Source organism: Hyaena hyaena, unplaced genomic scaffold (genome assembly GCF_003009895.1).
Source record: "Hyaena hyaena isolate Hyena2069 unplaced genomic scaffold, ASM300989v1 scaffold_126, whole genome shotgun sequence".
In the NCBI taxonomy this organism is placed as follows: Eukaryota; Metazoa; Chordata; class Mammalia; order Carnivora; family Hyaenidae; genus Hyaena; species Hyaena hyaena.
The window spans coordinates 397,026-409,964 of NW_024080759.1; the positions used below are offsets into that span (position 1 = coordinate 397,026).

General features: G+C 40.0%; 1 protein-coding gene across 5 annotated transcripts in view; it reads left to right on the forward strand.

Moving 5' to 3' along the window:
- Positions 1-1,835: 1,835 nt before the first annotated feature.
- The window catches only part of RBMS1 (RNA binding motif single stranded interacting protein 1), a 214,151-nt gene continuing 203,047 nt past the window's right edge, over positions 1,836-12,939 (forward strand). For 3 of the 5 annotated variants that reach the window (XM_039237561.1, XM_039237559.1, XM_039237562.1), the window contains exon 1: positions 1,837-2,341. In XM_039237561.1, the coding sequence (XP_039093492.1) occupies positions 2,267-2,341 (75 nt within the window). In that variant the 5' untranslated portion in view covers positions 1,837-2,266. Of the gene's footprint in view, positions 2,342-12,939 lie in introns of all 5 variants that reach the window. The other 2 variants (XM_039237556.1, XM_039237557.1) reach the window with 1 other exon arrangement.

A 12,939-nucleotide genomic window follows, 5' to 3' on the forward strand; every position in this document is an offset into this window, starting at 1 on the left:
TTTCCCTTTTGTGAGGCAGGGCTCCAATTTCATTTTTTCCATATGGATAGCCAATTGACCTAGAATCATTTATTGAAAAGCTCATTCTTTCTCCACTGCTCTGCAATACCAATTCAGTCATAAATCAAGTGTCCACGTAATTGTGTGTGTGCTTCTGTGTTCTTTAACCAGGCTAAATTGTCATCATTCAGAAAAAAAGTAGAACAGTCTAAGTTTGGTAATTTCCCTTATCACCTCAAGCCTTTCAACACAAGTTCCTAAAGCACAAGTTAGTTCATGTCAATTTTCTGCCCCAAAACATTAAAGAGTCCCACAATGAAACAATGTAAGAAACTTTTTAAAGCCCCCCTAGCCAGATAGTGAACCACTCTGACCTTCTGATTTACATTAACCTCAACAGTGCTCACCATATATCAGAAACCCAGTAAATACTAGTTTCTGTATAGGATTTTTACATAGGTTAACTGTTAATTTTCTTAAGAATACATGATTTGCCTCCTGACATATCCAAAATGTTCTCATATGAGCTTACATTTATTTTGTTTTGTTGAAATATATAACCTTAAACTTTGTCTAAATCTTATAAAGACTGTAAGGGTTTCACGCCACTCTTTGTTTTAAAGCATCTAACTAAACCTGCTTTGAAAAGTAATGGTATAAAAATGTAACTTTAACAAAATTATGCATTCCATTTTAGTTTGGTTTACCTTTTGGGCTGTTAGGAAAATAGACTCGGAAAAGCAAAATGGCAAAACAAAGTAATCAAGGTCTATTTAATAACAAATGAATTTTTTTATCACATTTTATTAGATGTGCAAGAACTCCAATTTAGAGGTGCTTTCTTACTCTATTTGTACATTTTGGTATTATCTCTTTTTGAGCTAGAATATAAGAGTCTTCTACAGGCTGCTTCAGGGATCAATTAACTCCATTAAATTATAACCAGTTACATAGTGAACCGAACCACTGCTGTCTGGGGCTGTCTAGAACTGTGACAATTAGGAGATGGAGAGAGGCAGAAAGAGAAAGATGGATTTTATATGTCACTGAAGCACACTGCAACAATATGCCAGCGTGACTTTCAAAATGGCCTTAAAATATTCCAAACTCAGGAGTTTCCTTGCTCCTGAGTGGGAGTTGACAGACTGTCTGGCAGCATTAGAAAGAGGCAGAGAAAAGCTGATGTCTATATTGTGTCCTCTAATAATAACATTCTGCCTCTTTGCGGCATCTCCCCCTTAGAAGGATCGTCTATTTGTTGTGAGGTGTGTGTGTATGTGTGTTTGATAGAGCTTTGCCTCCCCTTGTGCAGAGGGTACGATTTCACTTCTCACATCTGGGAAAACCAAACCAAACGATACTAACCCTCCCAAGGTCACCTAGAAAATTAGTGTTGTGTCCTGGGGGTTGGGGGAACAGAACCCAGGTGTCCGACCCCAGCTTTGCGGTCGGACACTAAATCATTTTCCATCTCTTATGAAAAAAAAATCATTGGGCGGGGGTGGGGAGGAGTGAGAAATTGATCAGATTTCCTCTGCTTTCTCCTTACTTCCCCTCCCCCTTACGGCGATAAAAACTCAAGAAACGAAACGAGGTGTCCACTTTGCAGTTCTTAAACTGGGTCCCCGAGTCACCCCCCACCCCCCATCCCCAACACAAAGCGACCCGGGTTCCCAGGGTTTCCGCTCGTCCAACCGCGAGCCCTGGAGGTGAGGAGTGGTTAAAACTCAGCCCTCACCTCCAGCGGGTCCCGGGCTCCGCGGCGCCCAAGCCCCGCCCCGCCCGCCCTTCCCCCCACCGCCTCGGCGCGCCAGCCCCTCTCCCCTCTCCCAATCCGGCGCACCCACCCCAGATGCCGCCTGGCACGGAGCGAAGCCGTCGCCGCCGCCGCCGCCGCAGCAGCACTTTCCACTTGTACTGATCACCTCCCAGCCCCGCTCCGCCTGCTCGCCGGAGCGGAGAGCGGCCCGCGCGCCGGCCCTCGGCCGCCCCGGAGCAGTCGGGCTCCGGGAGACAACTCCTTGGGAGCGCCCTGTCCAGGGTGCCCTCTGCGCTCTGCAGTGTCTTTCTCTCTGCCTGGGAGGAGGAGAAGGAGGAGGAGGAGGAGGACGACGACGACGACGTCTGGTCCGGGTTGGGAGGTGGAGCAGCGGCAGCCGCCGCCGCCGCCGCCGGAAAGGGAGAGGCAGGAGAGATCGAGACTTGGAAACCCCAAAGTGCCCGCGACCCTGCACGGCAGGCTCACGGCAGGCTTTCTTCCAGCTTCATGGGCAAAGTGTGGAAACAGCAGATGTACCCTCAGTACGCCACCTACTACTACCCCCAGTATCTTCAAGCGAAGGTAAAGGGGCGCCGGGGGCGCGGGGCGCAGGGGGCGCGCGCGCCGGTCGGGGCCCGGGCAGGGGCGCGCGCGGCGAGCCCCCGCCACCCCCGGCGGAGTTGATGGAGGGTTGCTAACTATAGCGCTGGCCTGGGCGGCGCGGGGCGGCGCGCGGGGCTGCGGCTGCCCGGCGAGCGGAGTGCGGGATCGGGTTACAGAAAGCCGTGGGGGGAGAGACTAGACAGGAAAGAGCCGCCAGCCCCTTCCTGGCCCGGGAGGCGGGGAGGGTCGCGGGGCCGAGCGGCGCCCCTTACCGAGCGGTGGCTGCTCGGCCGCCGACGCCTGGGGCTCCGCGGCACGACCCGCGGGCGGCGCGGCTTTCCGACCGATTCTCCTGGGCCTCGCCCTGCGAGCAGTAACTCTTGCCTTCCCTCGGAGGGGTGCGCAGCCTCGGGGCTCCTAGGGACGCCCCTCAGCCTCCCGCGCGCGCGATGACTGGGGCTTGAAGTGGGGGGACGGGACATTTTCTTCCCCGCCTCCGGCCTTGCGCGCCCGCCCCTCGCCTTGATCTTTGTGCGGTGTGGCACTTCACCTGGTTACTGATTTCTACTTTTACGCTGGTGTTTTGGGTGAAAAAGTGGCCAAAGTTCACTCCCCGTTCACTGATGTTCCTTTTCATCTACCCTGTAGCTTTTGCAAAGGAAGGACAATGGGCAGATTTCAGGGCAAAGGAGTGACTTTGTATTTAGTTTAGAAAAATACTACCTTATATGTTGACCACAGATCGATTTCCAGTGGTGCTTTCTGAAAAGCGGCCTTGGCATACTCTTAGGTAACACAGCGGATGACATGTAGCCATACAAATTGCAATGGACTTTCTAGGGACCCCGGGTACCTTGTTAGTGGGCCTCTCTTACTTTTACAGTGAGATTTGAGGCATTCTGGACTCATTAAAATAAATATATATATATTGGGCCCATGAAAGTGAGGGTTTCACTGCTTTGGAAGCTTCTTTTCCTAATTTGGGAGGGTTGAAGTTGGATGCAGCAGCCTTCTTCAGCGATCTGCACCTTCTATCACCCTCCAGGTGCCTTTCTAGATCACAAAAGAATGAAGGATGGATGCAGTGTCTGAACTTTCTTTGGTAGGTTGTAATCATGTTCTTGCTGGCAGAGGACATTCCTGGCCTGATGCAAAGAATCTCTGATTCAATCTTGATAAGCTTTTCTTTCTTACAGTGTGTGTGGTCCATGTTATATACCTACAACATAGCTCTGTATTTGCTCATGTAAAAAAAGGACACTTGTCCTCAAGGAGACCAGAAATTTTTTAGTAATCAAGGACCTCTTTTTTGTTCCCCTCAATTCTCATCTTACTTTGGGTGACCAGAAAGCAGCAAAATGGTAGAAGCAAGGATACTCATTCATTTCTGTGTGGTCCCCACATAGTTGTTTTCAGGGACCCAAGGGAGGTGCTCATTTTTTGTGAGATACATTGTATATACAGGTTGTTCAAAGAAATTTTGAGATATAATCAATGCACTACCTTTTAGATATCATATATGTTTAATGCACTTGCTTAAATTATGCAGCATTGGGTGCCTAAAGGACAGCCTATTCAACACTTAACTATATGAATAATAAATAGATACATTCAGGTGAAGAAGAAAAAGGGCCAGGTTTCTACTGGCACATTCACCTTAGTAATTTTTATGTACCATTAGTAAGTTAGAAACCAAGTACATAGCATTTAATATAGCTAATGCAATGCCATTTGGCTCTTTTTGCCCCGTAAATAATTGAAGAGAGAGACAAACGGCAAGAGCCTGCTCCAGTAATTAGGGTCGGATCCCAGAAAGCTTTAGGGCCCATTTTCTGAAAGTGTGCTTCCTGCATAAAGCATTTAATATTGATTTGTGTTACTGTAGATGACATTCTCAAAACATATCTTGCTATTTCTACTATGAAATTTGAAATCCTGTTTACTCTGAATTTCTTTGTTTCAGGAGAAAGACACACATACTGACTTGACCTATATAACATGGTATTAAAGTTCGATAATTAAACCTAAATTCCCTATTGTAAAGTACATACCTTGATTATCCCAGAATGGGGCATCTCCTAAAATGCAAAGTGACCAGATGCAGGTTTTTAGGTAAGCATAGTTTGAAACACATAGCTGTTTTTTCTCCCTGACGTATTTGCTGGTAACATGGTAGGGTGAGTCATTAAAAAAAATAAGTGACTTCGTTTGGTTGGTAGTTAGTTTAAAAACAAGTGTTGCCTAATCTACCTAAAGAAAGAATATTCTCACTTAGAATCTGTTGTCTACAGTGATGATCCTTGCCTATGTGCATGCGTCTTTTAACCTTCCTGAAACGTGGGATAGAAAAACGTCAGTCTGTTTAAAGTACAGTGATGTGTTTGCTAGTCAGGGTTGTTTTGAAACTTCTGTTTGGAAGCTATATCAAAAACTGAGGAATGACAGGATTGTTTACAAAGTGATATTTGACTTAAACTTGCAATCAAGAGATGGATGTGATGTTTTTGAATCCAGAAAGAATACATGGATGGGATTTCCTTTCATCAGGAGGAATACATACCAGTTAAAATGACACTTGAAAATGAGTTTGGTTTTCATATGTTAAGAAATTAATGTATGTCAAATAATTCTTCTTGAGTTAGTCATCCAATCAGAGTCTCTTGTGGAAATTGTATTTAGTATGTTTTCCCCATAAAAACATCTTGGTCACTTCTCCACATATTAACAGCAACAGCAACAAAAATCTGTGCAGCTCCATTACAGTGTGTGACCATATCAGCATGCTTTGTACTTTGACAGGAAGAGAAAATCATTAGAAAAGTAGTACAGCTGCATTATACATGAACTAAATTTGAGGATGCTATGGAAGGGCAGGACATGGGCGGAAATGAAGGAGATTGAGAAATTTTCTTAACATCTTAGTGTGGAGTAACATAGATTACAAGTAACCCAATTTTACATGCTTGTTGGGTTTTTTTGTGTTTCTCTGTCAGGGTGGTCTTATCACAGCAGGCTCTCTTTATCACCTGACACATTCATTCTAGGAGGTGGTTTGATGTAGCTGTGTAAATATAAGCACATATTGTTCTAAAGGATTTTCTGAATTATAAATGACCCATACTATATTATGAAAAAATTAAATTTGGTAACCACTTTGCAGCTACACAGGAAAAAACTCTGATAATTTAGCATATTTTAACCCAAGGATTTGTATGTGCACATTTTCAAACATTGGCTGTATTAATTTCACTTAGTATAAAGGCACGCCTCACAGTCTGTTTATTTCAAAGATCCTACAACCTACATTACTGCCAATGCATGTATGCAAATATATATGGGACTTGAAATACTTATGCTATTTCTTTTGAAGAAAGGAAAGTACAAAATGTTTTTTACATGCTTAGCTAATATTTTGTACCAACTAAATGCGATTTACACATTTGTGATATTTATTCATAGTTATCCAAAGATATTTCTATAAAACATACCATTTTGAAAGCTTGGTTTTTAAGTTTTATGCATAAACAGTGTTGTTGTCTATATTAAAGAAGTCTTTGTAAAACAGAAGTTTCTTTTAAAGTTATTTTTATATAAGCGTATGCTAAAGAACATATCACCTGGCTTCAAAATGTGAAAAATAATGAGTGATATAATTTGGCATTGTTTGAATAAAGGCGACCGGAACAAAGTAGTTTTTCTGTATTGAATTTTTGTGTGCATTAACATTTTGTTGAATTCCTTAACTTTTACCTGGTACCCAGCTGACTATTGTGTCAATCTGTTTCTTTAGGACTTAGGGTTTATGATTTGATATATAGAACTACTGAGTATGGTAAGGTGGTTTGGAGATACAGAGGCACGATATTAGGTCTTAGGGTGCTTGGTGTCCTAACAAGTAACCGCATTTATACAGTGAATAATGTTTGCTTAAACAGATCAATACAGCCATGGAATATTTTACACCCTGAATACAGCTTCATTCTTTTGGTGAATGGGATAGTGTGGCTATCTAGAAGTGGTGTTGGAAGACTGAAGGTCATGGGATGGTTAAAATGAAGATGATTTATAATGCAGTACTGTAGCGTTCTTCCCTTGAGATAGATATTTCTTTTGGATTGTCCATAGCATCTATTATGTTTTTATATGCTGGGAGCCAAATCTCAAGCTACTGGAAAGGAACAGGAAAAGAGAATTGAAGTAGGAAAGTTTTTAGATTTAGTATCAGTATAACCAGATATGCCCTACATGGTTGGCCATATTGGTTTTGAGTTTAAGTTCAAATATGGGCAATTTCCATGTAATACAGTTTCAAAAAGGAACATTTTAAAGCTTCACTGATGTATCGCTCAGACTTTGTATTTGGTTTAATGGTTTATTGGAACTTTAAAATTACCCCAACTTACTTAATGAGTACTGAGATTTTAAGTTATGGATCTTTTAGCTAATGACAAAAGGGTCTTTCTTTCTTTTAATAAATAGAGGGTTTCCAGAAAATAAAGTATTTTCCCCATGTCTACTTAACCAGTAAAAGTCATGTGAGGGAAATATAGAATGGAAGGATAAGTGCTTAGTAAAAATGATATGGACACTTAAATACTGTTTATTGTTTTTACGGATGAGGAATTTTTTCTCTAGTTTGTTTTTATATTGAGTGCTCAGTCCAACTAAGGTTTATTCTCCTATCCCACTGTGTCTCTCTGCAAAGGGTATCAGTACCTCCCTAGTTTCTTGCTTGATTCACAGAATAGTAGATGCTAAATAAATGCTTGTTAGTGACTATTATTATTCAGAATAAGTACATGTGAATTTTTCTTAGACCAGGAAAAAAATGTAAGACCAAAATGTACAAATATAATAGTCCAGTCTAATTTTCTGTAGCAGTCTCATTATAGTTTGATGTGTCTTTTGATTTGTTACCATCATGACAACTCTAAATTGTTTTATGGATTGAGTGAGATCCCTGGGAGGAATCACATATCAGTTGGTCAGTGCTTCATTTATGGAATCAAAAATGCCTTTTTGTACATTCCTTATTAAAGCGTATGGCGTCAGAAAAAAAATCTCATTGTATCGTGTTGAGGGGGGAAACGTTACATGTCATGAATTGGTGACTCAGCCTGACTTTGTTTCCTATCAGTGGCCCCCACCAATGTAATTTAAACTTTTTCCTGCTCAGTTTTCAAGAAAATTCCCTTCTTAAAGAAATGTATTTCAGACTTGGCAAAAACATGTATTCATTTAATGGATAACAACTGAAATATAAACTAGCATTGAGGTGTTCAAAATTAGTTCTCTCTCAATTACTGACTGTTGCATAACCCTAAACATGACATTCAGCCACCTAGCTTATTATCCCATTCAGTGGGGTTAGAGGAATGAGCAGGAACATATCAAGTGGCTCTGAAGTTGAAGCACTATATTCAATGTAACGTCGCTTTATTAAAGAAAATGTAGTAATGATATGTGAATGATTTCAATGTAATACCGTAATATTTGGTGTAAACTCAAACTGTATATTCAAAATTGAACATCGGACTTGGAGATTTTATGTGGAATGAATTTAAATGTTCTGGTTTCTTTGCTCTATTATTTTAATGGATAAATAGTCAAACCTGATGGAAGTTGGCTGTGGCTCATGAAGGCAGCACTTGGGTGATACGGACTTTTACCAGTGGGAGCTTGGCTAGGTGAGACACGGCAAAATGTCTTCTTGGAACCATGTGTGTGAAACATACGTGCAAATTTGAGCACAAACACTAATTTGATAACAGAAACTAAATATTTCTTTATATGGAGGGAAAGTGTAAAGGGGACGGTGATGGCTGAGCCAAAAACAAATTCAACACATATCTCCTCCCATAGCTCAAGTCCTTACTTTTTCTTAATGTGTTTTGTCTCCTTAACATAATTATATGAATATCTTAATTTTTCAAATAAGCACTGGAGAAAGAAGTGTATCAAAGATGGTGAGAGAGGGGGGCAAAAATCAACACCTAGTGCTCCTGGGGGAGAAAACATACAGAACTGAACACTGTCCTTCTCCATACATTATCTTTTACCTAATTCTTAAATGGATGCATATGTCATTTTAGAGGGTGGAGAAAAGTTTTCTAGATGATAACTATGAAAACCTAAATCCTAAAAGAGAGATTAGATGCTCATATAAACAGTTAACTTGTTTATAAAACTCTGGCACTGTAAACACAATGTCTAGTAGATGATTTCCAACATTGGCTGTAACATCTGTATTCTGGAATTAGGTTAAGTTTTAAGCCGGTAGCTTGTTGAAAAATTGCTGAGGTTCATGAAGGACTGAAATACCAACTAATTGGTTGTATTTCCTGAGTGATCCCAGAGCACCATTCTCTGTGCTTGAAATTGTGAAAGGTTAGGGAGTATAATAGCTGGTCCTTGCTTGCTAGCATCTCATCAAGTACCAGGAAAAACAGAATAGATACAATACAAGAAATAAGTGAAGAAAAATATTTACAAAATAGTACACCCAGAAAGGCAACAAATGTACCAACCAAAAGTCTGAGGCACAGAGAAAGCACTAAGATATACATCTGTGAGATTAAAAACTCTGTCATGTGTTTTGTGAGAAAAAGCAAAGGGCATATAAAGGCCACAATAAACCTGGGAATTTTAGAAAGAAATTAGGGCTTTGGATTAATGAATGAAAATTTCTTGAATTGATAATCAGCATTGTTTTGTATTTTTTTTTTGTGCTTTATAATCCTTTTATGAGTGCTTAGAATTTTAAAGATTAACACTTTTTTTTTTGGTTCTTTACGTTAACTCCTTCTGCTCAAAGTTTCATATTTAGTTACCTTATTTTACATTATGATTTTTCAACTTTTAGGCTTATAAATGTGCTATAAAACCAACCTATTCGGGTTGTGACAGGCTGAGAATATCATGCTTAAGTGATGACATAATGGTTACACAGATTTGTTACTCTTATTGTTTTAAACCATTTGAAATGATGTTTATTTTTCCTAATTCATTAGGTGTGCTCACGGCAGAGAAAGACAGTGTTTAGAGTTTTGTTACACTGCTAATTACATCATCATGTGCCTACAGTCTACAAGTTGATAACGTATCTAATGTGAGCTGTTATTTCTTCAGATAATAACAGATTTTATTATTATTCATGATCTTTCTTAGATATAACTATTTATTCTCTAGCTTTAATTCTTCTAACATAAGCTTTCCTCAGTTCTGCAAATGGAACGAAGTGCTTCAGGAGTCACATTGTCCTCTGTTTGGCCTCACAGGGGGACATGGACACCCCCCCCACTCCCCCAGCTGCCTATTGAACAACAGGTGCTATTGGGCTTCATCCCAGATGAAAAGTGATTCCAGGGAAAGGTTTTTTGCAACAGAACTAAATCTTTTCATAGCTATTAGAAATAATTTTTACTGATCTTGTAGGAAAGGTAAAGTGTGTGGGTCTGTTTTAAATGATACCAGTTATTTTTTAATCAATTGAAAAATTTACTAATTAGAATGGGAGGAACTAGATGGATGCATCATTATGGAATACTGTGTTCTCTTAACCTGAGCTTTGTGGGGGAGGGGAGAAATCAAAGTTGCCAAAAGTGAATTTTAGATTGTAAACTTCCATTTTTATTATACTTAAGCTCCTCAAATGACACTATTCTATTTCCCCCATTTAACAATTTTTAAACATGGTGATTTTGAGAGCTATAATTGGTAGTGTATTTGTACTGGAGAACTTTTAAACCCTTCCTTACCTATAGAATAATGCCAGCAGCTTATAAAGTAGTCTCAGATTTGGTTGTAAGCAAGAGTGACATTTTATTAGAAGTTTGTAATACCATCAACTTTACCTTTGTCTTCTCAACAGCATTTGGATTCATCACTGAATAGATTTTTGACAAATACAGACGTTAATAAAAGGAAAAATTTGCCAGTTTTAATTTTCAGGTCATTAACTGATGTATTTCCAAAACTTTCTTTGTCTCCTGCAAAGTCCAACTTTGATTAATTTCATTGTTTTAAAAATGGAAGACTTGAAAGAGAAAAGGTTCCTAATTTCAGCCTCTTCTAGGTTTCATTCCACACGATTATTTGCACTTTTACTTAAACAACAACACCACAAAAGGAATTGGCTACCAGAACACTTTCTATAGCAAAAATTCTATAGCTGAAAGATATTTTTCTAACGCTCTATGTGATTTGTTCAGGTGATTGAGTATGACTTAACTTATAAGTGAATTGTTTTCAAGTTCTGAAAAGTTCACTTATCCGTTATCTAGAACTTGAAATTCATCTAACATATTTCATACATAATTGTTATCTTTAGTGCTAGGGCCAACAGCCAACCTTTAAGTAATCGTGTAAAAGTTATACACTTTTTAATTCACAGGTACTTGTTCCAATACTAATCTCATCATAGAACCAAAGCACCCTTTTGGGCAATGTCTGGGCAAGGGGCGCGGTGCCTGAGTATTCAGCGTTGGAACTCCAGGTTCCGGGAACCCATCTTTGCACCCTTTAGGGGGATGGGTAGGTTTTCCTAACTCCCCTGACAGGCAGTGGGAAGACAGGAGCTCCTGGCAGTCCTTCAGTAGGGCTTTGAGCTTCTAGGACTGGGGACTGGGTTCCAAGAAGAGATGGGAGGTATGGCTTGTGAAGTCCTTTGAGGTGTAGACTCTGAGCTTCTCACTGTGCTCAAGGTCCTGGGAGTCTTCCTGATTTATTCCTTATTCCCTGGGAGACTAGCTTCCTACTCACCTATTTTATTATGCTTACCTCAGAGATAATACACCCACCCTCCACCTCCAGCCCCAAAACTCACTTTAAAAAACACAGCCCGAGGCTTTCTCATAGTGCGTTTCATCCCTTGCTCCTCACTGGCTAGGTTATTCCAGCCTCACTGCTTTGCTTGCTCTCCTCTAGCATCATATCAAGCAAACAGCATCTGCGGCTGGAAACAAGAAGGAAATAAAATGATAAAGAACAAACTGTCCAGTTCCATCACTTCTCTTATTTTCATCTAGTTCTGGTCCAACAATGGCTCATAACACGTAGGGGAACGCTAAACCTTGAGACTCTGATGATGGCACTTTCCCATTAACCTCACATCTTTACCAGGACAGCCTGTGGAGCACAGGTTAAGAATCCTACCCTGAAAGGAAGTAAAAATGGAACCAATCTATGTTTAAGAGGATGATTCAGATCATGGATCCCCCGGTATTTTGTTTTTGGGGTGAAGAGCCTGCAAAGTGGGAATAGCCCATGGGTTTGGGCATTCTCATGGTGTTTCCTCTTTCTCTTCTCCCTTCCCCCTGCTCCCTCCTTCTTTTCCCTTCTCCCCTACTCCTGTGTGTGTGTGTGTGTGTGTGTGTGTGTGCTGTGCTACTGGTCTATCACGGTGATTGTTACAGGTGTGTGTGTGTGTGTGTATGTGTGTGTGTGCTGCGCTACTGGTCTACCATGGTGATTGTTGCATACGAGCTGTTCCCACTGCAGTCTGCCCAAATCAGGGACCACGCGTGTCTAACTTAATTTGACTAAAAAAAAAAATCTTTATTACCTCTTAGTGCTACAGAGGATGATTAAGAATTTGCTAACTACAATTGCCTCTTTGAATCAGATTTTCCTTCTGAATCTTTATCCAATTTTATGTGGAAATTTAAAATAAAATTTTATTTGGCGATGTATAAATGTAGTTATAGAAGTGCAGACATGATGTAATGCTTTGAACAAAAGAGAACATAATTAGAATAATAGAAAGTATTTTGATGACAAATGCTACTCCTAATGAGATTAGAGTTTAAATATGAGATAGTGAAATGGTAAACTGTTTACAATTTTCTTCATGCATACTGATATTTAAAATTACATATAATCATTTTTTTCTATTTCTTTAATATTTCACAAATTGATTCTTTATCTAGAAATAATCACAAGAGTATTGTGTGTTTTTTACTTTGCTAACGACTGAAAAAAGGTGTGTTTCTTATTTGGTAGTAGTTCCTCAGAGTTTCAGTTTAATAGCAGAAATTGTAAATGCTGATTTTGATTGCTTTTTTAAGGATTAGATGATTTCTTACCATATAAAGAGGATTTAAAATGACAGTGGGTGATCTGTGGTGTTCTTTTTTACCCCTCTGTCTCTGTCACAAAATTCAAATTCATGTTTCAGCAGTACAGGATGTTCTTCAGTGCACATCCTTTGAGCCTTCAAAATTTGATTTGACTGTGTGGTCTGACGATAGCGTGTGCAGATAAGTACATTGTGATAGTAATCTGTGTGTCTGGGCCCTAATGAACATCTGCTTTCTAGGGCGCCACGGCAGCACCTTTCTTTGTTTTTCTTCCCTTGCCTTTTTGATTTGAATCTTGTTGAACACTAAAAATGGGGCTGGTTTTCAATATGCAAATGTTCCTATCTCCCTTTTTGTTTGGGGGGGAAGCCAGATATTTTAAGTATGAATGAATTGGGAATTTCAAAGGAGTCTGCAGACAGCTCTAAGCTCTAGTTCCACCATTGACAACTCAGACATATTGTACTAAAATGATCTAGTTAAGATCATATAGTTGGAACT